General features: G+C 39.6%; 1 protein-coding gene across 7 annotated transcripts in view; it reads right to left on the reverse strand.

The window, feature by feature from the left end:
* Positions 1–26,247, reverse strand: part of TENM1 (teneurin transmembrane protein 1) — an 834,650-nt gene that overhangs the window by 35,318 nt on the left and 773,085 nt on the right. For all 7 annotated transcript variants that reach the window (XM_048318357.1, XM_048318358.1, XM_048318362.1 and 4 more), the window contains 2 exons: positions 23,461–23,693; positions 13,623–13,777 (listed from right to left, as the gene is read on the reverse strand). In XM_048318357.1, coding sequence (XP_048174314.1) covers positions 13,623–13,777; positions 23,461–23,693 — 388 coding nt within the window. The remainder of the gene's footprint in view (positions 1–13,622; positions 13,778–23,460; positions 23,694–26,247) is intronic.

Here is a 26,247-nt window from a genome sequence, read left to right on the forward strand (position 1 = left end):
TCATATCAAACAATTTATACCGTTCATATCAAAGTAAGACAAGTAAAGAGTGAAAAATTTATCCTTGTCTGCAAATGCCAGTTTCAAGAGCTTAACTGTTTGGTTGTGGGGGTAAATTTCACTGGGATAACTTTCATTTATCATGGATTAAAAGAAGCTGCACAAATCCCTAGAAAGGCTTCACCATTGCTTTGATTTCTTGCCATGCATTGCTTGTTTATTTTGATTCAATTTCACGTAGTAGCATGAAATTCATGCCAAAATTTTTCTGATAGTCCTGACTGATGGATTACTTCCTATCTGTGCTGCTCAGCTTCAAGCACTTCTGTCAATGCTACCTCTGCCTTTCTTCAGCTCTACGACATGCACTTGCAGACCTGCTCATAGCCTCTTCTGTATTTCTCTTTTGCTGCTAACTTACTTTTTAAAATTTCCTCTTATTTATCTCAAGAGTCATAGAATATCCTGAGAGAAAAGGACCTGCATGTATCATCGAGTCCAACTTCTGACCTTGCACAGCACAGCCCCAAAAATCACACCATGTGCCTGAGGGCATTATCCAAATGCTCCTTGAACTCTCTCAGTCTCGGGGCTATGAACACTTTCTGTTCCAGTGCCTGACCACTGTCTGGGTGAAGAACCTTTTCCTAATACCCAACCTAAGCCTCCCACAGCTTCATACCATTCCCATGGGTCCTATTTATACTCACTTCAGATATTGTTTCCAGACCAAACCCTTTTACTCACCACAACGTCCTTCTAAACAGCATTTTTCCCTCTTCCTGCCTAAACCCTTCTTTCTGCTTCCTCCTGGAAGAGAAATGGCTCCAAGGAGAGACTCACACAGGCAGGCCATCAGGAGTGAGCCGGTAGTTTACAAGGCTGAAGGAGACTGGTTCTGCTTCCCTGAACTCTTTACAGGATGTCTCACTACATATATTTCTGTTTTTTTCCTGTTGACAATCACAGATATTTTTTCATCATTTTCTGTCTGTTTGCTCTCACTCTGGGCTCTTCCTTTTGTTGACACTGACACTGTCAGCTCCCCTCATCAGCTTTGCTCCTTTCTTAATGGCACACAGAGACACAATTCAGTTCCTGTGGTTTGACACTGGGGAACCCTTTCCTATGGTGGGATTACAGCCTCATCCCATGCTGGAGGAGCCTTTGCTTCTCCTGCTTCTGATACTGCATAGTATAAAACCCAGAATTTTACAGTTCAGCTCTAGCAGTCCCCTCCCTAGACTTCACAAATGTTACTCTCTGCACTCATTTATCCCCAGCAAAAAACCCAAATAAATGAGTTTTACAGCCTAATGGCTGCTGTTTTCTACCCTGGGCTGGGAAAGCAGCTGTGGTGCATTTACAGATGCAGCTCAGAGGTCTGAGGCCATCAGTTCTCCAGGCTCTTGGCTCAGACAGTCTCTCTGCCAACCTGCTTTTGCTGTCAATTATTTCCAGCTGATGAGGGGCCCGCTGCAGGAGCACGAAGGAAAGGCACCACTTCAACAGTTTTCACTGCTTGTCTTTGCTTCACTTGCCACAAGACTTGCTGTGCTCTCATTTCCCAGTTCTCTTCTTGTTTCATAATTTCTTATTCTTTTTTACTGCTTCACAACTTCAAAGACCATATCTGGGGTCTACTAAACTGATAAGAAAAGTTGATTTCTACAGGGATGGTTTTCAAATCGTCTTTATTTAACAATAGAGGGAATATTATCCAGCATCACATAAGCACACTGACTATGAAAATCAATGGGACCTAGATTGCTAAGCCATTTAAGTCTGTTTAAACATGGTACCCATGGTTTACACAGGCTATGAAAGAAACACTTTGTTAAGTGCCCAAAAGGAATTTATAAAGTATTTAGAGCAGACTGGTACCTCTGAGAGGAGGAATCTTAGACTCTTCAATTAAAATATCTCAAAATAGACCATGAATTTGAATCTAACCCAAACATTCCTCCAGTGTTGGAGTCGGAATAGATGTCCTCCAAACATACTGCTGCAGGTAATTTTCACAGCCAAAAGGAGGGAATGGGACCAGGTGGAAATCTAGCTAATAACAGGACTGGCTCCATTCTGCCTCACTTTGTAACTCGCAGTTCCAGGTCCTGGGGCTTGTCAGACAAGATGGCACAGAAGTGAGGTTGCATAAATCTTAAGTTTTGGCTTCGTCTTTCCATTTTGGGCTCAGAAGTTCTGGATACAGAAAGCCAGTGTGCTGCCAATGCAGATAAGGTGAAAGGAGTATCTTGAAAAGCTTTAATTGAGACAGTAATTAAGAGCTGTTTAAGAACAGTGAGGGGCTGGAGCTAGCATGTTATGGTGTCTTTTGCTTCCAAGAACTGCTGAGGTTCATAAAAGCATCTGGCCTGAAAACTGAGAGGATGAAAGAATACATAAAATTAAATTTCCAAAACTGAAAAAGGCAAACCACCTGCCTTTCAGCAACACCAACCACTGTGAATATATCACCCAAAACCTCAGACTCTGCCCTGAATTATGAGTCAAACTCAAAATGAAAATTTAAATTAAATTCTTGAAATTAAAACTTCCTGCAGATTTGTGCCCAGGAAACTGCCTGTCTCTGCAGGATCTTGACCCGTGACAACAACTCTGCTCCTCAGGGCAGAGCTCCTTTAACTCCAGGGACGGGCAGAAAGTGGGATTGGGGGAAGTGAAGGACGAGGAGCTGCTGCCAGGAGGCTTCCAGTTGAGATGTGGGAGCTAACACTGCTCCTCAGCCAGATCAGGGCTGTGAAACACCTTCCCACAAGAATCAGAACAAATGCCAGCTCCACAGCTTTCACAAGAAAATACGAATTCACTTCTCTGGTTTAAGGTTTCCCTTAAGAGTTACACCATTAAACTCACAAATATGACTTCTGCAAGGGAAAGAAAATAGGATGGGCAAAATAGCTATTCTGCAGTTCATGTTTATGGCAGGGCATCTTCTATGGCAAATTCCTCCAATGTTATGTGATTCAGTAGTAATAGCTTTTTAAAACCCACTGTAAGAGTGAACTAATTCTTGACTAAATTGTAGCAGAGAGTTAAAGCAAAACAGCTACAGAAAAGTTTCATGATTATCTTCATATATTTTTTTCTCACAGATATAAAAATGGTAGGCAGAAAAAGCAACAGAAGTAATACGAGTCCTTACTTTTACAGAAATTAGCACCAAGATCAATTGTTATCACAAGAGGATTTTCTGCAACTGATCTTTCACAAGTATTTACACAATAGATCTTTCAACTGAGGAAAATGAATGCAATTGAACCAGCTGTGGTGCTGCACGGAAAGCAAACACATACTGCTGTAAGACCTCAAACAGCTAACAGAAAAAAATCAGGCACCTTGCATTTTACAGAACAAACAAGACAACTGCATTCTGTGCAGCAATCCTTCTGTGTGAGCATTTATGTTGATTAAATACAAGAAAATGCACTGGAGAACATTTGATTTTAGTCTGAGACTGCAAGCAGGCACTCTGCTTTAAATTTCTGTCAGCTCAGGGCTTTGGTGACTGCTGTGCTGCATATTTGGATATGCATTGTCAGACTGTGCCAGAACAGCTTACAAGGATAACGTTTAGGACTAATGTTTTTTTAAGCAAAATTAAAGAACTACCACTTGACTCAATAACATACCTCAAGCCTGGGATGGATAAACTTAGACATAGAAGGAGAGGCATTGAATTTTCTACCTTCCAAAAAGGCTCTGAAAAAGAGATTTTAAAAGTGCACCTGAAATTTGTTCTGCAACACGTTCCTAATCAGATCAATAAATAGTTTCTGATTTCAGTAGCTGAGCTCTAGATCTAGAAAGGCATAGAATGGCTCCAGGCCTAGAAAGACTCCAAGGGCTCCACAGAAATGCTAGCTAGGGTCTAAGAAAAAGCTCTAAAAGGCTTCCAAACTATCCAAGGAGAAAGGTCCAGTGGCTCTCTAGCCATGCTCCAGAAGCCATGGATTCCCCTGCTCCAAAAGCAGTAGATCTAGAAAAAATCCTAGATGCCTTCAAGAAAGACCCTTGATATTTCTAGCGAAGTCCTAAATATCTGGATCTCAGGCTTCTAGCAGCTTCTAGACCCAGAAGGTTAAAGGAATCCCTAGCAAATACTAGGTCTAGAAATGTCCTTTTAAAACCTGTTCCTTACTCCTTCAAACCAAATACAAAAAAAAAGAAGCAAATAGCATAAATCCTTCTGGTTGTCTGAAAGCATACAAAAATAATTTCACAATGAAATTAATTCCTTAGGACTAAACTACTTATACAAGTTTAAACCATTTGAACTCTTCTGATTCCCTGAATTTTTGGCACAGCTTTCATAAGCCACCCAACAGACTTATTGTAGCTCATGGCAACAATAGCAAAAATCACATTGGTTTTATTGTCACTGTTGATATGGCCAAAGAATTTTAATTCTGAAGCGGCATGCAAAAAGGAAGAAAAAAGAAATACATATGGATGGAGGACCTAAAGGGTTTTACATCATATCATGACTTTCTCTGGTTCTCACCAGAGACAACTACATGCTGTTCAGTTTCCCACTTTGCTTTGAGCAGTTGATTGAATGGCCATTGAGTGATGTTCAGACATTTATGATTCCTGCAATGTGACCGACATTGCTAAACTTCATAAATTTATTCTCCAAGGCAGTGTATCATTTTGCACGCCATACTCATCCCAAAGGAAGCTATCAGCAAGAGATGAGGCCCAGTTTGTAAAAGCTGAATGTCCTTCAGACATTTTTAATTGTTTGTAAATGTGTTATTGTCAGAGTAACATACTATACAAAATGGTGCTCTCTGTCATTCTGTTTGCAGCTCTCTGTGACCTGAACCCCATAATGCACAACCCTAAGCACACCCTCTGTGTGGCACACTACAAATGGGTCCAACCCACTTCTGTCTTGACATTTCCAATTTTTTTCCTCCACTGACACAGTGTCTTTTTATTATTTTTTACCTTGGCAAAACCAATGGTAGAAAACATGCTGGAGCAAACATGGTATCATGGAGAGGAGAAATCAGGCTTCCTTAGCTGTCACTGCCCAGGCTGCAGCTCCTGCCATGGTACTTGCTCTGACCAAATCAATGCAAAAATTTCTATCCCTGCAGTGTGTGACATCTCTGCAGGACAGACCACCTCTGGTGCCTGCTGCCCTCAAACCTGCCCTGTACTCAAACTCCAGACTTGTGACAACCCATTTGGTTGTTGCTCCCCTGGCCCCCTCCCTAAAAAAAAAAAGCTGTGCAACATTTCCAAATGGCCAAACCAGAATACAGTGTGCAATCTGAAAGGGTTGGAATAGAGGCAGTAAAGAGAGCTCCACATAGAGCTCAGTTATTATTGTTATTCACTTAATAACACAAAAAACCTGTTACACCTGTGGGAGGTCCTTTAGCCCATAAATATGTGAAGGGCTGCTTGATGAGAGGAGGAAAGCAACATTCACACACTTCTAGTCCTGACAAATCTGAAAAACATGGCTAATGTAGGAGTTGCCTCCATCAAAATAGCTGTTTCTTAAATCACAGGCAAACCTAGCTAGTGGATGTGGATGAACCACTGAATTAAAACAAAAGGAGGGGCATTGCCTGCTTGGTTTGGCTCTGCATGTTCCTTTCAACACCCACATTCTCTTCTCAGTAGACTGTCTTGGGCCTTGGAGTCCAGGGTGGCAGGGACCATCATTCACTGTCTGATGATGATGCTCTGCAGTATATGGAGAAGCCACATACACCTACATGTATACAGACACAGTGGTAGATGCAGATATAGACAATAGATTAGGTATCAGTATCTCCTTCATGCTTACATTTTGACCATTATGTCTCTGCAACAGATGAAAAAAGTCAGATGCAGTAACCAATATATCTCAACACGCTGCAGCTCCCACCAGTCTGGCAAAGCTGTACTGAGCATTTTCAGCAGCGCAATTCAACACAGAAGGCATGGCCTCTGCCAAAAATAACTGACCCACTTGACTTCATCGTACTGAAACCATTTTTAGGTAAGAGAGATAATCAAAGGCTACTTGCACATATGGAATAAAAGGTGGAACATTGAGAGAAGTTGGTTGCTCATGAAAGACTGACAGGAGAGCCCAAAATAAGACAGGCTTCTCATCTGGGAACCCATTCCCCAGACAGCTAAGAGAGGCTCAGGAATTTGTGGAGCTGGGCAGTGTGCCATGGGTGGTGGGTGAGCTGTAGGAAGTCTGGGGGTGGCAAGGCAGCTTGGATGAGCTGGAATTGGTGGGTGGTTATGTGCAAGGGCTTTGTGTGTGTGCAGGCAGCATTTAGTGAGTGCGGAGGTTTCCTCTAGTTGGAAGGATGTACCTGAGAGCACCTGGGCTCAGGGCTGAGCTGCAGCCATCCAATTCTTGCAGAAGGTTTTTCCTTCTTGCAATTGCTAATTAGAAACAAATTTGTGGAAAAAGAATTAAAACCTGTCACTATGTAGCAAGAAGTAAGAGGAAAGTCATGAGCAGAGGTCTCCTTCACTTCCCCATCAAGTGTCTAGCACTGCTTCAACAATCAAAGGAAAGGATGCAATCGCTGGAAGAGTTCATTAAAATGTACATAGTCTTTTACTCAGCCATAATGGATTATTTATGGCAGATAATTGAAATAAATTGCTGTTTTGCAGGTGCCCAATACAAACAGAATATTTAGGCTTTAAAGTAGAAATTGCAGTGTGACTTCATCGGATGCTATCTTGCATCTATGACTAATATTTTGAATTCAGTGATAGAATAATTTGATTGGAATATAAATTAACTCTGATGAAACCAGCCTGCTTTCTGTTTAATATTCAAAAAATCAAATTATACACCTACGAGTTTGATTTATGAGCTCTCAAATATTTTTCACCTGAGGTCTCAATCCTATGAGTCTTTTCTCTCAGCTCCTATTGAAGAGCAGCTACTTAGCTGCTCCTCTACCCAAGGAAAAGATTATTTTCCCTTATACCGGAAAATCCTTTTTTTTTAAAAGGCTTTCAGCTTGGTTTTGCTTCGAAGTATGGATGCTAGTGACTGCTTGTTCTTGCATATGCCATTATGGCTGGAATGATTTTGTATAGACTTACGGTTTCTGAAGAGTAACAATTAATTGAAATTAAGTGCTACTCATTTTTGACAAGGTTTGAAAATGCCTCAGTGAAGACCTGTTCTGGTCTATTTTTCAGAAGCACATACTTTCTTGTGAGATATAAGTTGCTCCTTGCTACACACCCTCCAATCAATCCTTGCTACACCTACCCTTTCAATTAAGCTTGGTGAAGTCCTGGCTCCACTGAAGTCAGTGGCAAAACAGTTGCTGACTTTGCTGGGGCCACGACTTCTACTCGAGTTATCTTTTCTGGTACTCCAGCAAAGCCAGAGAAGAAAGAATAGGAAATTAAGCAGTAGAGTAAAAGAACCAGAGAACAAGGTAACTTTATTTTGGAAAAAAAGTAACAGCTTTTGTGGGCTCCTTCATCCAGCAAGACCCAGAAAAAATAATGAAGTTCTTTTCTAAAAAGAAAAAAGCTCTGAAAGTCTTCTGTAAGGGAAGACCATGAATAAAAGAAAAGGGTCTGTAAATTGTAATTTCTGCTTTGTGTGCTTTTGTTCAGCAATTTCACAAATACATATAAGATGTGTTTCTGCAAATCACTGAAAAACGCACTTCAGCAATTTGGAATACTTATGCTGCATTAATTACACACAGCTAGAAGAATGTATCAGAAGACACACGGAGAGGACTAAAAGGAAAGGAAGAGCAGGAGTAGTTTTGCAATACTTTGCTACAGTGAAAACAAAGCTGTTCCTTTCTGATGGCACAATTAGAATATTATGCATCTAGTTTTAAAATATGCCTTTTGTTCTTTCTGCTTTCACAAGAATGCAGTTTATAATGTCAGGTACTAAGAGAAACATCTAAAGGAATAGTGTGTATTCTGACCTGCAATACTAATCAATTAATCAGCCCCATGTAATTCTGCAGTTGCTCTCCAATATTCTACTCTCAACCTGGCTTAAAAAGCCTAGAATCCATTTGGTTTTGTGCTGGCAGCTCACTCCCCCTGTTCTCACCTGGTCATCAGATCGTATTTTTGTCTTTCACATTTTTCTTTCCTTCCTCCAAACGTAGCCAGTAAAAGTTCTGTTCAGGCTGTGCTTGCTCCAATGAGCAGACCCTCATTGCTGCTTTCAAGCGAGGTCACTATGTCCTGGGAGCTTTTTGTTCTGCTCAAAAGGCTTCCACAATGCCACTGAAGCATATTGTGCCTGTGCAGATGCTGCTGGGGAGCGCCTGCAGCACTTATGACTGCGGGAGCAATGTCAGCGTTTGCATTTTTGAGATATATAATATATTTTCAAGCAATTCTGCTCATCTTTACTTCTGCTTCCCAGCAGTCTGTCTCCCACTTCACTATTTCAAGTAGGTCATCAACAACATTACTTATTGCCCTCTCCCCTCTCCTCCATCATTCAAAGCAGGCTGTCCAGGACACGACACTCCTGCCACACATGGGTCGCCTTTAAACGCTGTTCTAGAAATCTGCCTTTTAATGTGACCTGTGCAAGCAAATTGCCTATGTAAGTAACACTGTCACATTTTTATAAGGGAGCAAAACATTTTGCAGTGTCACTGAAGTTTATGTGAGGCAACACAATATAGATGGTTCCCTCACATGGAGAACTGCTGAACAAAGGCTGATGAAGTGCAAATGTCAAGAAAAAGTCTTCAAACCAGACCTTTCATTTTGGAACACAGCAGTGACAGTTATTAACACCATCAATCAGGTTGGAGCTATTGCTTTGGCACAGACTCATGCCTAGTGGGACTGACATAAGCACGAGAACAAGGCCATGGTTACAGGCGAAGGAAAAGCTCTTGGGATTCATTTTATGTTGACTTGCAAATGTTTGGTCTCTGTATTTGCAGTGACTGTGCTCGAGATTGGTTTAAACAGCTCCCAAATAATACCTGCAGCCACTCACACAGATATAAATGACTTGTGGTTTGGAGCAGAGGAAATTCAGCCCACATATTTCTCATGGGAGGAAAGATATAGGATGAAATTGCAAGATGGTAGAAATATCTGCTAATTCTCTCCTCAGCTTTCACTGTAGCAATGGAGGCAGAACAGCAAAGCTTATCACTCAAGATGAGCTGTAGTGTTTTTACTTTCGCATGAAAACTCCCACAACGTCAATATAACTTCCAAGAACACTGGATCTGATGAAGTCTGGTTTCCTAAGGACTTCTGTCGCATGGCTGACTGACTTGGGAGTTTAATAAGATCCAAGTGTGAAATGAAGTTTTCCTGTGAATGGGGCATTTATTACATCCTGAGTGGAATCTCTGGAGTTTAATAAAAGAAAGCTTATGATGCAGTATTTCCTTTTGAAAGGGCACTTTAGGTCTCTGTCCTCCAAATGGATTAATATTTTTTATGGAACATGTAGGAATTTAATTGCTGTGAAGGTGGGTGTTTCTCTACAAATTTGTTTGAAACTGGGCCAAGCTTTTAATTTACTGTGAGGAAAATACTGACTGACAGACAGACAGACAGACAGACACATACCCACACAAGGTGCCCTCATTTGCTATCAATAACCAGGCTAAAGTGCAAACATGAAGAAAGTGGGTACATGTGAGAAAAAGCAATCTAGAGAGGCCTCTGGTCTAGACGGGGATCCAGCCCAAAGCCATCCGGCAGTGAAACAGAATAACAATCCCATCTCTTTTCTTTCTCTCTCCATCCCAGTCCCTTCCCTTGGCACTCCTGTTCTGGCTCATGACCATGTAGTTGTCTGCAGAGGTCCTGGCATCAAGAGCGAGTGTTGAGCATGTACACACAGATATTCACATGCATAGCTCTGAACAGCCATTTTCTTTAGATTTTATCTTTCTGTTAACTAATCCAAGAACACTGCGATCGAAGAACACAAATGATCTGTGCAGAGAAGAAAAGTCATCCAAGTTCCGTACAGGCTGAAACGGTACTGAGAATGCTGGTGTGCCATATAAACACTTCAACTGAGTATCCCTTTCCTTCTAAATTCAGATTAACATCCCCCCAGTGAAGTATGACATCACAGTAATTAGTCAGAGCGTGGTCATTTATTTGCCACAACATAAAATCCTTTCAGCCCCAGCTGTCCTTCCCTCCCCTGGTTATGAATGCAGAATATTATGCTTAAGAAGGAGAAGGTGGTAAATAACAAACACATAATGATTACTAAGAATAATACCATGAAAACTGATATTAGAATAAATGATTAAACCTTTTCATAATCAACTCATTTATTAAAGTGAATGCCTTAAAGTGAAAGCTTGTCATTTATGGTGGCGTTTGCAATGGACAGTTACTCTATGTATTTATTCCAAGAGTACATTTTTGTACTTCAGTAAATTAAGAAATACTGATTTTGGGCAAGTTGTTGATTTTACTGTCAGAACATATTTAGCTTTGAGAAATGATTTTATTAACCTATTTCATAAGTCTCTCTAAAAACACAATTTGTGAGCAACCCACATTCTCTTGATTTAAATGCCATTTGTAACTTAGCCAAAAACTAATTTAAGTGGAGATGGGCCACATTCATTTTTCATTTATGTTTATGTCATTCTGGAATAAACTCAGCAGGTCTTGCAAGGATATACTCTTGTTTCTAAGTGGAAATATCATTCCCTTATTTTCATTGATATAATTCCAGATTAACATGCTTGACTTCAAGGGGATGTGATTATTTCTTAGGGTTTTCTGGTTATCAGCAACAATTTTGGAAGAAGTAGATTGAGCGAATTTGATACAGTTACTTTTCATAACATGCATTCTTGGCATTTATTTCATGTCTGTGATTTACTGTGTATGTGAAAAATCTCAAAGGTGTGGATTTTGTGAAAAATTTCAATAAAGAGGCTTACTTAAACTCCCACAAAACAAATCCTCAAAACAAGAAATGCTTCCAAAGGCTCTATGTTGCAGAGTGTCCACAATATGACTTCTCTTACCAGTGAAAAATTATACAGAAAATTATATAGTATTGCTATCCTTAGAAAATGAGACTGGCCACATTTTAGGGGACATGCTTATATGCCATAATTTATTATAGTTTTCTTTTTTAATATCTACTGTTATGCATTCACAATTCAATTGAAGATTACCTCAATTTATGGGGTAAGACCATATCTCAGTTTCCCAGAATGCTGACAAAATAAAAAAAATTTGAGAAATGTGCAGGAATATTTTCCTGTAGGTGCTGCAGCATGGAAGCTCCTGGAGTATTCATGGAAAAAAAAAAGTGTTTATTCCTGCTTCTATGAAAAGGAGACCCTCCCCCAGATGAATGAAGAATGATTTGCTCTATGACATCTTTTTTCTTACTTAGGACTTTGCAGAAGCTCATTCTCCATGGCATTGGAACTATGTTGTAGGGTGAGGTAAATGAAACCTGTTTCTGGCAAGTAGCCAGCCTATGAAGAACTAGGATTTTAGGACTATTTAAATGTACTTTACAATTTTAGCACATTTGATTTCAGCCCAAAATGTTTACTTTTAAAATTTAGTTTTAATTTAATAAATAAATAATTTGTTTTCTGTATTTGCCAGACCCCCTGCTGAGACTTATTTGCTTAATGGGTAGTTGCATTTTTTGAAAGGAAATGAAAACTATTAAAACTCACTATTTGAGATTTCGTCAGATATTTTCTTACTGAGCAAAATCAGCAAAAATTTGAACACAAATACACAGCACATATTACATTAGGCAAATAAAGCACTTACTTGTACAGTCTGAGAGTGCAGATCTAGAAGGAGAAGGCAGGGAGCAGACGCTGCACTTGGCACCCTTCCCTGACCTCAGAGATACCTAATCTGGTTATGGGTGCCCCAGGCAGTTGTTAGATGTATCCAAGAAGCAAGTAAATGTGCTCCAGGCAGCTGTGGGTTCCATGAAGCATTGCTCCTGCCAGCTGGTGGGCAGCAGAGGAGTGGGAATGCTGCTGGCTGTCAGCTCCTGCTCGGCACCTGCACGACTGGCTGGCCTCAAGGAGAGGAGCCAGAGCAGGAGCCAAGGTGCCCAAAAGCTGTAAAATCCTAAAACAATTACCAGGCTAATTTAAGATTGGGTTTAGCACAACTAAGTCAGCTGACCCTGCTCCGCTTTATATGAAATAATTACACATCGGCTGGATCTGAGAGAATACAAAGGCCTGTCTGTCCTAGAACTGGGAACACGGAGGCTGAGCTTCCCCTCCCCACATTTGTGAACACCTAGGGTTCACTGAAACACTAAACACACGAAAGCACAAGAAGTTTCACCTCAACATGAGGAAGAAGTTCTTTATGTTGAGCGTGGCAGAGCACTGGATCAGGGAGGTTGTGGAGTCTCCCTCTCTGGAGATGTCCAAACCCCCCTGGATGTGTTCCTGTGTCACCCGCCCCAGGTGACCGTGCCTTGGCAGGGGGTTGGATTGGGTGATCTCCAGAGATCCCTTCCAACCATAAGAATTCTGTGATTTGGTGACATGTGAAATGGAACACAGACACATTTTCCTGCTCTGATTCTAGTAATAGAATCCCCAAGTGCTTCTGTGACAGCAGCATTAGATCCCTTCATTTGACCCTGTGAAATTTGGTAAGAACTACCCAAAACATTGATCCCATGCTCTTCAGGTATGTGAATGCAAGAGCACAGTCATTTGCTGTTATTCAAAATCTACTTAGAAACAAGCAACAAGGTTTTACCATTGTTATGCATTATATTTTAACTGTGATTTTGCAGTTGTGAAGGATGGAGGAAAGGGCAGGGAGAAGATGAAATGAAAAATTAACCTGATCCTGGCTATTAGCTTACACAGTCCATAATAGCTTAGTACATCACTTGAATTCCTCAAGATTTTTTCAAGTACAGCTTTCTCCCATTTTGAAGCTGATTAATTCAATTATTTCTTGGCAAAGGCCAAGTCCTTCCTCGTGCTGTCTGTAAGTGTGGCTCACTGACTAGTCAAGAATACCATTTATGTTTCTCCATGATTATCTCTATTTCTTTTTTAGCATAAACTAAAGATGTGATAAGTTATTTTATTCCTATTTCTTTTACCATGCTCTTGACATAAGAACTGAAAAGCATTTTGAGAAACTGAAATGCAATAGCTTCACCACAATACTGCTGTGCTGTAATTACTTACTGTAATGCTCCTCCGTGACTTAGAACAGATTTAGATGTAAACAGAATATCTATTTTTTTCCATTTACTAGTTCAAGCAAATCAGCCTGAATGCTGGACTAAAGGAAAGCACTTAAAATTTCTAATTAACTTTTTAGAACATCTATCTCAGAGTAGCAAGCAACTTTCTAAAGTAGATTGTATTCTTTACGTAAGCCCCTCTATATATTCACAGGCCATCTCCTGGGAAAAAAAATCAAGTGTGGTTTTACATTTACACACCTTAAAATAATCATGTAAGTGAGTGGAAGAGCTACTCCACACTTGCCATTCAGAATTATCCGACACATCCAGCATATTTGATACACAATCTTGGTACAAGAAAGTAAGTGATCTGTCTCTACAATGTGTATAAAGTGACAACACATAAAAAAGAGGTGTTTACCTGAGTGATGTCCATCCCAGAGTCACAACTCAATGGCTGGGTTGATGTGAGGCCATTTGAACCTATTATTGTTGTGATCACACCGTTCTCATCAATTTTCCGTATCATTGTACCATCAACAAAGTAAATAAATCCATGCTTATCTACAGTGATACCTGGATGAAGGGGAAGGGTAAAAAGAGTGTTAGTACTGGCATTATCTTGACTAAAAAGTATGAGCTTCAAATGTTTCCCCTCAGACTCCAAAAATCAGCCTATTTAAAAAAGTATGACTTTTTTCCCCCACCCATTACTATTTGAGGCTTATACAAACTGTATATGGAAAGTTTATACCCATCTATCAGACTTTGACTTAAAGAGAAAGAGGGAAGATTTGAGGATGAAACAAAACGAAACAGCAGAGGCTTTGCTTGTAATGTAATTTTACATAGAACAAGGCTCTTCAATAACTTCGTGTCTATCACAAAGTGGGCAAGATTAGCTTTTCTAAAAACTTATCTTACAATTGATTTTTCTTCATTTTCATTTCACTTTCTTCATTCTTATGCAGAGACAATTTTTTAATTGCTGTACTATCTGAATGATGAGAGTGTCTGAGCAAGGAAGAAGCATCCACATAAGGCCAAAGAGACCTGTTCTGATACGGGCTGTACACACAATTGGTGCAGACCAGGCTCTGCTCAGCAGGCAGAAGGAGAAGCTGTGCTGCAGGATGTATCACAGTGCAGTGCTGCCCAAAATGATGGTCCTGCACTGGAACCAGGCTCATGACAGCTGTAGTCACCAGCAAGAGCTGGGGCAGTTCTCCCACTCCTGGAACTGCAACAGCTCCTGCAGCACTGCACTGCACAGGAGGGATGGAACTCAAATGCCAGGGCTCTGAAAGGTCACCATCCTCTGTATTTCAGTGGGGAAACTGAGGAATGGAAGGTTTGCTGTCTCCCACCAGCAGCTTTGGGACAGCCATGCCACAACTCATGCCCAGCCTTGTTCTGCCCCGGTCTAACAGCTCCCCTGCAGTTCTTCCTGCATTCAGTTTGAACTGTAAGATCTTATTTCCCTCAAATCCTGAAAATATAACTAGAAGAGCACTTCTATTCATGTTAGACTTGTGAAATCCTTTCTACCAAAACCGCTCAATTTCTTGCTTTAAACTACTTCATAATTTCCCATTTAAAGTTGCATAACTTTGCAATTATAGCAGCTGCTGTGCACAGCCAAGCTAATCTAATAATGAATTTATGTTCTGCTACACAGAAATGAAAGGCAGAGGACTTGAACAGATGGTTTGGACAGTGGCTTATATGGTTCTTGATTTTTGTCCCCTGCATTTAGCACAACTGAAGGTTGCATGCACTCTAAGTTTACAAAACACTTGTCTGCAGGCCAGTTCAGGATCCCACAGGTCATTAAAAAAGAAAAATAGCCTCAAACTGAATTTCCTCAGCTTCCAACCCCATCTCCTTATATTTAAGGGCTTTTTTAATATACAGGAACAGTTACAGCTGGGGGAAAGGGAGATCAAGCAGTCTGGGGGGCAGAGACAGGACCAGGAAGCCCTGATGCAGAACATGCATCTTCCATGGGGCTGGGAAAAGGGGGAAATGGTCTCCCCAAGCCCCTAAATATATCCTTACCTGGCAGCTGGAAATCCCTGGGGATTGAGTTTGAGTTGCATACATAACTGAGTATAATATGCTTTCTCTTGCAGTGTTAACACCAGGGGGGAGGCTTCCAAGACAAATTACCCACAACTGTTTCTGAGGTGCCTCTTCACCACAGGTGAAGGCCAGGCACCCTTGTCTGAGGGTATGATCACAATGTTCTGAGGATATCATCATATAAAAAATCCAAAAGCCACAGCAGTTAACTTTAGTGTGTAACACTCCCTACTGCATCCAGCTCTCAGGTTATCAGCACAGTGTTGGGAGTTGAAACTAATTTAAACTGCCAATGCAAAGTATCCACCTGTCTGTGAACTGCCGCTATAGGAGGGTATTCACCAGCCTGTCACCTCCTCCATCCAGGACAAAAAGTGTCCATGCACTGCTAAGTGCCCAAGGTACAGGGCTAGACTACATCTCCTCATTATGTGAGATGGCTGAAGATGCTGCGGGACAGATGTCACCCGGGGAACTGAAATCATCTGGTGGGGGCTGGATGGGTCAGCTGGGGAAAACTGGGAGGTTATAAAAAGGCTAAAGGAGGAGCAGACAGTCTCAGAGCATGACTCCCTGCCAGACTGCAAGCTCATAAATCGTGACTCCTTGGTACTGGCTCCCTTAGAGGATCTTCAGTCTTTAATTAGAAAGTAACAGTGCCTTTGGAAACTCCAAAATGACTGGCAAGCTCCTGGCTGTCATCTGCTTCTGAGAAGTCCAAACTCAAAAGGCTGCAGGTTTGAAGGTGAACTGAGGTAAAGAACGAGTCTGAGAAGCAAAGAGATTTGTTTTGGTGTTGGGAGTGACCTGTGTGTTTCAGTTTTGTCAAGGGATGGTCTCTTGTACCTCTATCTCACTGAGACTGCATCATGTATCGATATTAGATGGGATCTGATTTGCTTTCCAGTGTGGTTCACAAGCTGAAATGAGAAACCTGATGCGGGTGGGAAGGGCAGCACATGTGCTGTGTCTAAGCCTGCCTTTGCAAAGGGGAAGTGCTGCACGGTAAGAGAGGAGCTTTGCTTCTCAGCTGGATCAGATCCACACCACAGATAACACAAGGCCAGGATCTGTCACTAGGGCAAGTGCATCTTCTGTTTTGTGCAATTTCCCTGAGAACAGATGGCTGTGTTGGCTGCAAATCATCCATTATATAAAAATCAAAGATTATGCTGCAATGAAATAAAGCTACTCAGCTGTGTTGTTGAATGGATTTCAAACACTGACTACATAAGAAAACCAAGGATCTCTTAATGTTTCTAGCATTTATGTTGCTCTCCAGCCACTGCAGAAAAGCAACCTGTCTGCAAGGGAAGGACATATGCCAGTGCAATGGCATAAACAAGCCCATGTCTTCAGTATTTGCACTAAATTCCTGGTACTTCCTAATGAGCCAGTTTCTTCAAGTACCAGTGTACAGATGTTCAACAGTGACCTACTGCTTCCAGAGCTTGTGACTCTACAGTAAAACAACACAACTTTACTTACTTGAAAAAATTACTTATGCATGTAAGTCTTGTTGACAAATACCCTACATAAAGCATCCATTGGAAAACAATGCAGATTTGCGGCTAAACTGTCCCAATTTATTCATTAGAGTTGGATTCATTAATGCTCCTGTCACATCTTACATGATGCTACATATAATCTGTACTCCAAGAGCTTATTTTTAATCCTTTTCTGACGTACAGTGTAACGCAGAATCAAATCACACACAGCACAGCAATTGTGCTTTAATCACTGAGGAACTGGGGGAGGAAACATGCACATGCTGAGGGTAATGAATTGCACTTGAGTGCAAGTGGGAACACTGCCCACCCCACGAGTGAGTAAGAAAGGTAATATTTTTTTTCAGAGATGTAGTTTGCATCAGGCTCTCAGTCTGATTCTGTTTTTCTTTTTTTAAGGAACTGTAGCACTAAATTTTATGCCCAACTGATGATGTCTTTGGGCACTAAAGGGACCTGTGACCTATTGCACAAATGACAGACTTACCCTGCTTCCGTACAGATTCCTCATTAAAAAATGATGCTTGGGTAAGGACAAAATAAATCTGTGCCAGGATTTAGTCCTGTTGTTTGACTCAGAGCTGAGTATCAATCTTGCTGAGTGACATGCTTGCGCTGAAGGACTGGTTTTGGTAATATTTTAGTGGCTGGAAATGTCCTACATAGGGCTCAATTTTGTATCTGAATGTAAAACAGTAGTTTTTATGAAGATCTATCTCCAGTGGATTTACACGCAGACATTCGGGAACAATATTTGTAACATTCAGAGGTCTTTTAATCAGTACCATTTGAATTCTGTTAACTAACATTAAAAATTAACTGCTGGTAATGCTGTCAAATGTGGTGACTAAGTATTATCACTAGAAAGACTATTCAGAAGATTCTCCTTTTTATAACTGTTTTCTTCAACAAATAATAACTAGTACAGGGGCTGGGTACACCCATGATAAACACAGAAGGATGACTATAATCTCTCCTGTTATTTGCTCTCCAGAGTGGTTTTGGTTAAAGGGTTGTTTCCCTTGACAGCTCTGCCTTAGTGCACATACATACACCAATATAAATGCAAACAGGACTCAAAAAGCAAGCTGATTGCTTTTTGTGTAGTTATCATAGGTATAAATTCAAAATAAATATGATCATTCCATCTAGAAATTTCAGCATTCATGGAGTTAAGCTTATAGTGCTAAAAATAGGGAATAAATATAATATAGTAAATTCCTTATTATTTTCTTTTTTTCTTTTTCACCCCATATTATATCCCACAGTTGCATTCTAAGGGAAATCCTTTTCAAATGTGTCAATAAAGAGCAGCTAGAACTATATGTTGCCCACTTCTAGAAATTCTACTTTACACTTTTTGCTCAGCCATAAACCTACAAATGAGCATTCTATATTGAAAAATTCTAATTAAACTTCTGAAGAATTTTTAAAACAACATCTACAACTACTGTTGAGGACAGATAAAAGAGAATGCCACCTTCTGCTGAAGAACAACTGTATTTAGAAGGAACTCATGATTCTCATAAACTTTTAATAGGAAGAAATGAATCAAATTGTTTAATTACCATTTTATGGTGTTAAAAGGGCAAATTACATGCCATCCATTTCTAAACTTCTAAATGTCTTCGGTGCTTTTAATTAAAGCTGCCATCTAGAAACTAAAGCAATTTTATGCAATTAGTTATTTATAAGTTACCATAATACGCCATTCAAACTATGATTCAAGTGATATGCAGTCTGTGGCCTTGTGATCTTTGTCATCTTTACTTCCTTACTGTCTCAGCTCTAGCTGCAAAATATTCAGTAGCTCTTTGTCAGCTGGAACATGACTTCAGTACTTGCACTTGAGTGTTGTTCTCTTTAGAGGCAGATCAGTAGACTTGGAGCAAACAGCGTTTTTAACTACTGACTGTGAATGAAAATGTTCAGCTTCCAGCCTGAGACATGATGACTGGGGTCATCCTGCTGACATGGGTGAATAGAAAAGTGAATGATTTATGAATTCAGAGGAATGCTGGATGAAATTTAGGAAAAACCTGCTGTCCAAAGAATTGACAATGTTCTGCAAGTTTTCCATACTTTGGAAATCATAGGTAGCTAAGGCTAGTGAAGAGAAAAATGAGTAAATTTAAATGAATCAAAAATGGCATGAGATTATTTTCTTTGTTGATTTTATGATGCATATATGACAATGATTCGAGGCTGCAAATCACTTTGGCTTGTCTACTTCTAACTTTATATATTGCTAATGAAAAATCTCACCCCATTCTATTTTCCTTTTTGAGTTCTATGGAAAGGTTAAAAAGGTCTTAGGAATTTACAGAATAGCAAAGATTGCTGGAAAAATAGCATTAATCATTACCTTTGACAAAGGGGGTTTGTTGTCACAAAAGGCTATATTAGGAATTTGGTGTGCATCCTACTGAAAGTAAAAGGAATCTTCTATCTGAACAGGACCAGTCCTAAATGGGTTACTGCCCATTTGACAAATGTAAAGGTTTAATCTAAGCAGCTGTCACAACTTTATTTATTTTATAATGTATTGCTGAGGATGAGGAGCAACAAGACTGATTATTTCAGGATGCAAGCTACTGGAGTGAACACATCTTCAAAACCATGATTTTTTGAAGTAATATTCCCTTAGTAATGTAATTGCAAGCAAACTAGATAAAACTGCACTGCAGAACTGATTTTTAAATTATGCTTTCATTTGCGTTTCTATCTCATGGCCATTGGTCTGAGCGAAAAAGTTCTTTGCTATGGCTGTGGATAAGGTATTTTTGAGCATGGGATTTAAAACTTACTCTAGCCTTCTACATTTCCCTGGTGCTTTCTTTGAGGTCACTGCATCTGTAGTGAGGTCACTGCACTGCATCCAAGTACTCTGTACTCAGTGTGCAGTTGAATTCCTCGAGGCACTGACATGGCTTGCACAGACAGTGTGTGCCTGTCTTCTAGTTTTAGATGCTGGTCCAGGCGTCAAAAGCAGACACTGCAGGACCTTAAACGTTTAAATCTTTAGATTTAGTTCTTGGGCTTCCAAAAGGTGTAAATCACTTCTGATGTTTAGGTGGCATCACTGGAGGGACGCACTGTTTTCACAGTAGTTACGTAGCTTGCATTTCCAGCAGAGCTGTCCTGTGTGAATGCTGGGCACAGACACAAGGTAATGGAAATCGGGTGTTAATCAGACACTTTTCTTACCCTGCTGCCTGGGAGACACTGGAGCTCAGCAAAAATGTGGTAACTTGATTGCCTCAAACTTTCACTGCCTCTGTCAATTATGCTTAGAAAGTCAAATCTATTTACAGGTCTAAAGCCCACTGATTTCAGAAGGGCAGGGTAGGTAAGTGTTTAATGGTGTTGATTCAAGCATTGGCTTTGCAGGGCTAAGTACAAGTCCTAGCTATTTCCACTCATTTTAGTGCTTCTTACTGCTCCAACACCCGATGACTAATCTAGTTAAAATCAGGACACGATCCCCAAGTGCCTTATCATAAATACTAATCAGATTGTTTAAAAGATAGTGCTGGCGACTAGATGTGCCATAAATAATTTTTATAAAAAACCCCTCCAAACCCACCAAACAGAATTCCCCACCCCAAAATTAAAATCTGTTACTTGGTAAAGTTTAAGTGATTGGAATTCAGTCAATGATTAATATCTTGTGTAGTTACTTCTTCATTTTCAATATCTTCTTGTGTAATAAATGTGTTCAGCTTGTCACAGATCTTATTTTATGTCCCCACCTTGTATCATTTCACATTCTGCTTAAGTACTTGGTCATCTATTACATGACTCATTAGTCTGAGATCTCTACAGAATTAAAGAAAGTTGCAGTAAAAATAATATATTGAAGTTCAAATTTCAACTACATCAGCCATGCATGTTTAAAAGCATCTTTCAAAGTCAGCTCAACATACAGTAGAGCAAGATTAATGTTCACTAAGCCCCATCTCTAGTCCTTCACAGAGAATTGGGAACAGACTGAACAAGGCTACATGTGTTTGCTACCTGTACAATGAAAGTTGTGGAAAGATGAAATCAGAATTGATTAGTGCCACTTCGTGATACTTTCCTGTCTGGCATTTAATTCCTGGTCACTAGGCAAAGGCAGTCTTGTCAAACAAAGATAATGAGAAATAAACATTGATGAAAGACTTAAATAATTAGGACTCTCCTCAAACTTCCCTGCATGTTCAATGAAGTAGAAAAATAGGTATGAGTTCAGAAAAGTTAAAGCACTATTCAAAGCAACTTTTATCCAGGTAAGTAAGTAAGAAAGAGAATTTGAATTTCCACCTATTAACACAGCTTTGAGGATGTTACCAAACAGGATTGAGGTTCACAAGTATTACACTGTAGATATTTCTTATCAATTCTGTAAATGGATAAACAGAGTCCTCCAGATAGCCCTAATTCAGTAACAAGCTGGTAGCAAAAATTAGTCCAACTTTTAAGATATAACTAACCAAGGTCACACAACCACTAAATTGAGTCCTTTTTCACATACTATCTTTCTATCGAGTCGGGGGGAAATTTATTTTTCATTTATAATGGGAAAAAGGAATACTCATGACAAAAATAACAAGGCAAGTGAAGTAAAAAAGCTAATAATATTCCTGCACCAGCTTAAAAAATAAATACAAATTATTCATAAAATAATGCAAGTGATTATATTTAATCATAACTTGTCAATTACTCTTCGTCTGGGACCTATTGTTGCACTGTAAAAATCTCAGAGGTACGAAACTAGAAACAATTCATTTATTTCTGTGGTCATATGCTATATAACACTGTGTGTCTGTGTGTCCAAGGATTTTTAAAGGATTTTAAATGGTTAAGAAGTTTTTGTCAAAATTTCCTGCCTCCTAGAGAAAATAGTTTTCTTTATACTGTTTGAATGTCATTTCAATAGAAATATGACATCTTCTGACTTGACAAGTATTTCAAGAACAAGCAAAATAAGTGATCCAAAAGAATCTCTAAAACAGCATTAAAGTTTGGGAGACATCTCTGTTTCTTAATAAAGATCTATGGGTACCAGGCAAATACTTCCTTCTACTTTCCAGGGTTATTCAACCTCTTACAGTTCAGGGGAAAACAAGGACCCGTACCTATGAGGCTGTTACGACGCTACACTGATCACACTCCTGGTGACCACAAACTGATGCTGCCTTTTGTTAGCCCTGTACAAAAAGGGCATGTGGCAGTCCAGACCTCCTCGAGATTAAAATAAAAAATGTAAAAAACCTGATCATTTCAACTGATGTTATTTAGAGGAGATGCATAAATCTAAAGCACCTGAGAGTCACTGCCTGAATTTGCCAATAGAAGTGTCATTGTCTGCTGACAATTTCTTTTTAATAATTGCTGGCTGCCTCAGAACTCCTGACTCCTGTTTATATTCCTCTTAATTTCTTTATGACTAGAACCTTCTGTTAAGGAAGTAAGTAGGGGTATATTTAAAGTAAACAGCATATCACAACATTTTCATCAACATATTTCCCCACTAAAAATAAGATGGAACAACTGTATTGTAATTGGATATAATCAATTGTAATCAGAAATAAAACACTGATCACTTTCAGAGTCACACTGTCCCGATAAAGGATCTGAAAACCTTTATTTTCTACTATTTTTAGAAGTGATCCATTACATTAATTAGCTGCATGAAATTAACATTTATTTGTACTTACCTCACACTTACCTTCTACCATTAAAGACATGCTAAAGTCACTCTATAATTACCATGTGTCTCTTGCTAAACCTTAAACCAGGATTATTTGCTTGTCTTAGAGGTATTTCTGCCTGGATATACATTCTAATTTCCTACTGATGTACAGCCTTCCTTTATTAGCTCACGAAAAGTAATCAAACCCCTTCCTTTGAGCCAGCTGTGAGCAGGCACGGGGGAAACACAGCATAGCACAGCCCACGCAGGGCTCTGCCTCCGGAGCTGCTGAGTACCCTTTGTTCCAGGGATTTCAGTGGGAGTTGAGGGTGATCAGCTGCTCTAGAGCACCAAATCCAGAGACTTTATCGCTGTTCTAATGCACACTGCAAGGGGATTAATTGTGGCTTTGGTGGGGATTCAAGGCTTCACATGCATTTTGCCTGGGACAATACTGGATGTACCCTGACAGGGAGGCTGCAGCAAAATGCTTATTTCATGTGCAGCAGGGGAGATGCTCATCTTTTACAAAGCGTTAAGAAAGGACAAACTAGAGTTCCAAATACATTTGATTTTGCTGGCTGATTTGAACAGTCCTGACTTACTGTGTATGAGTAAGCTCTGTTAACATTACAAGACTCACCTGATGCATAAAATCCAAAAAATGGACTTTGAAACCATGTAATTTGCTCAAGAGTTACATATAATTAAATGTTTCCACCTTGCAATTGAAAGGTAATAAAATAGGAGTGCTGTCATACAGGGAAGAGTAATCAGAGGATTCAAGCTGGAGCCTGCTGCCCATGCTGGTCCCTCATAAAGGACTGGTAGTACTGTGGACATGAGTAAGCCTCATGAAGTCATTTGGCTTAATAGCTGGTTAAATCATTGCCACAGACACATTTTTGATCCATTTGCATCTTAGTTTCTAAAAAATGGAAGGAAATGACAAATGACCAACACTAAGTACGCCAGATATGGTCTTTTCTTACCTCTTGGGCTGTTGAGTGAGGCCTCGGATGCCTTTCCGCCATCCCCACAGTGACTCTGGTCAAAAGGAAGGCACTGATCACCTGTTCCTGCCACCACGTCTGCATTTTTGGCCAGATCCTTTGTTTCAGTGAGAGATTTTGCTTTGTAGACTTTTCTGGTGTTGGTATCTGATAAGTAAAGGGATTCTGACACTGGATCAATGGCCAAGTAATATTTATGTGCAGGACTTGTACTAAAACAGAAGAGAAGAGCATTAAAGTCAACTTGTTTTTTCTTTTACAGCTCTGTGGCAGCATGACAATTGTATTCTACTTATCTGAAGACATCAGCTCAGTGATCTGAGGAGGACAGAGGCATAAGTGAGAGCAGCTCAAAACACCACCAGTGTCCTGCTATAGAGCCTGACCAGTGAGTTATGGGTCAGTGAGCTGGGGCAGAGACAGGTACTGGGGGAGTTGGTCTGCCCACCAGTACCAAACCACTCAGGATAAAGCTAACTGGAGTGACTCCAGCTTAGTTATAATTATCAAAAGCAAGGTCTTTTTTCTGTATCTGATACTGCCTAGTACTCTTGGCACTGAAAACAAATCTATGAGTTGCAGCAGAGTGAATCACAGACTGTTCTGCAGGGGCACAAATACCCACTCTAGGATATTTTTATGTTTCTAAACCTTAGGAAATATGAAGGTGTGAAATATGGTGCCTTAATTCATGCCGACTCTTATTGTCAGGAGCAAGGCAGAAGGCCAAGTACTGTCAGTGCTACTAGGCATGAATTAATGCACCATAATTCATGCACTGTCACTGCCTTACTGAGATTATAAGATGTTATTTAAAAAAATATTTACATATGTTAATTAAATGGTGGGGATCATAAATTCTAATCTGAAAACTGGGCTGCATCTTATTATCCAGTAAGACTTTTAGTTTCTCTTTCAGTGCAAAGTTGATTTCCAGTTTGAAGAAATTTTTTAAGCACATGGCACACCACGCTAGTGTCCTGAGCCTGCTGAGCCTGCAGTGGAGCCTAGCTAAAAACCCAGATAGAGATCCTTTAGTCACACAGCTGGTTACTGAAATGGTGCGAGAGAGGCACAGGCTGAAAGTTTAGGTGCTCAGACAATATTTTTAACAACTACCAAATTCCTCTAAGGGGGATGAGGAGATTTCTGACATGGCTGGGTTTTACATGCCCAGTTAGATTAAAAAGATTGTAAAAAAATACCCCCTCTTATTTTTTTTAAAGAGATATTTTATTAATATTGGTACAATTAACTAACACTTGTGATTGCTGCAACAAAGTTGTGAAGTGAGTTCCTCCTCTCACTTTGGCCAGTTCTGTTTGTGGTGGGCTTGACAATGCTCAGTGATATTCCCAGAGCTGGAAATGTGAGGGCAGTGGTATGATGAAAGATGAATTAGAGGATGAGCTAAAAGCAATTAATGCCAAAGTATCACCACTATAAAATTTTGTTCATTGAAAATATCAAGAACCATTTTTGCTCTCTGGATTGAGGTCAGGAGTGACTGACCACCCAAATGATGACTTTAAAAAAACCTATTTCTATGAAAAAAGTTACAAGGAGAATTCTAGATTTTAAATAAACATGTTGTTCAGTATGCAGAAATTGCAGAGAACCAGGGGTCACTCTATACTCTCCTTGTAGACACATTTTCTGTCATCCTTGCTGTTACATTTAATAGACCAGCTGTTAGAAAACTCTTCATGTTTATGCTTAAAGCCTTGCATACTAAAATGCTTAAAGAGTACTAGTAAAAAATGGAACACAATTAAAAAAAACTTGCTCTTTTTGCAGAAGATTGTAATCAGATATAAATCTGAGTTGATTTAAATTAGCCTTTTGAAAACTATATGAAGTAGACTAGGATTTAAAATTAATCTTTTCAGTACTATTCTGTACTAAATTTTTCTCTATATCTTTCTCAAAGTTTAGTTTCCATTTTTACCAGTTAAACAGCTTTGCTATATCTTATTAAAATTATGATGACAAGAAAAACAAATGGGATAAATTGTTTGTAAACAGTCAAAAATAGTATCAGTGATGTTTTTCGCTCAGTGGCTGTCAAACTCTCCCTTATTACACAGTATTTTCTTTTTACATCATAAAAAGAACTCTTTTCCCCCTGCTCTTTCAGAGGCCAGAAGTTGTGTAGAGTATTTTGAAGCCTTTTCCTGCATGGACTGTCAGGAGCCATCTTTTACCTGCTACTTCTACATGTTTCTTTGAGCATTCTAGAAATTTCCACCATGACTATGACCTTTAGCACCTCAAGAGAATGGCACACAGTGAGACTGTCAAGTAATCCCCTATCACCTCAAAGACTACATTAACTTCAAGTGATTTCCTCCAATTTTCTACAAAGTTCACTTGGACAGAATAGTGACAATTATTACTGTTATTAATAGGGCTGGGGTACTTGAATATCGTCATAACCTGATATAGCTATGGTTGAAGCTCATCTCAAGAAACTAGTACTAGTGAACAGGTATTAAAAAAAATCTACTTCATAAAAGAAACCTCTAAATGTAAAAGCTGATTTATGTTCTTAATGCATTACAGACAAATGTAGTTTACAAAGATACTAGTCAGTTTAAAGCAAGTGGAAACAACCCTTCAGTTAAAAATGGAGACTTCCACTTACCAAGTAGGAATTATTCTTCCTTTTTAAGTTTTAATTGTAAAATCTATGAGATGTGACATAATCTGGTAAATAATTTATAGTATTCAATAGCAGTCCTGTGGCTAAAATGAGCAATTCCAACC

The sequence above is a fragment of the Corvus hawaiiensis genome, chromosome 14, assembly GCF_020740725.1.
Source record: "Corvus hawaiiensis isolate bCorHaw1 chromosome 14, bCorHaw1.pri.cur, whole genome shotgun sequence".
Lineage (NCBI taxonomy): Eukaryota > Metazoa > Chordata > Aves > Passeriformes > Corvidae > Corvus > Corvus hawaiiensis.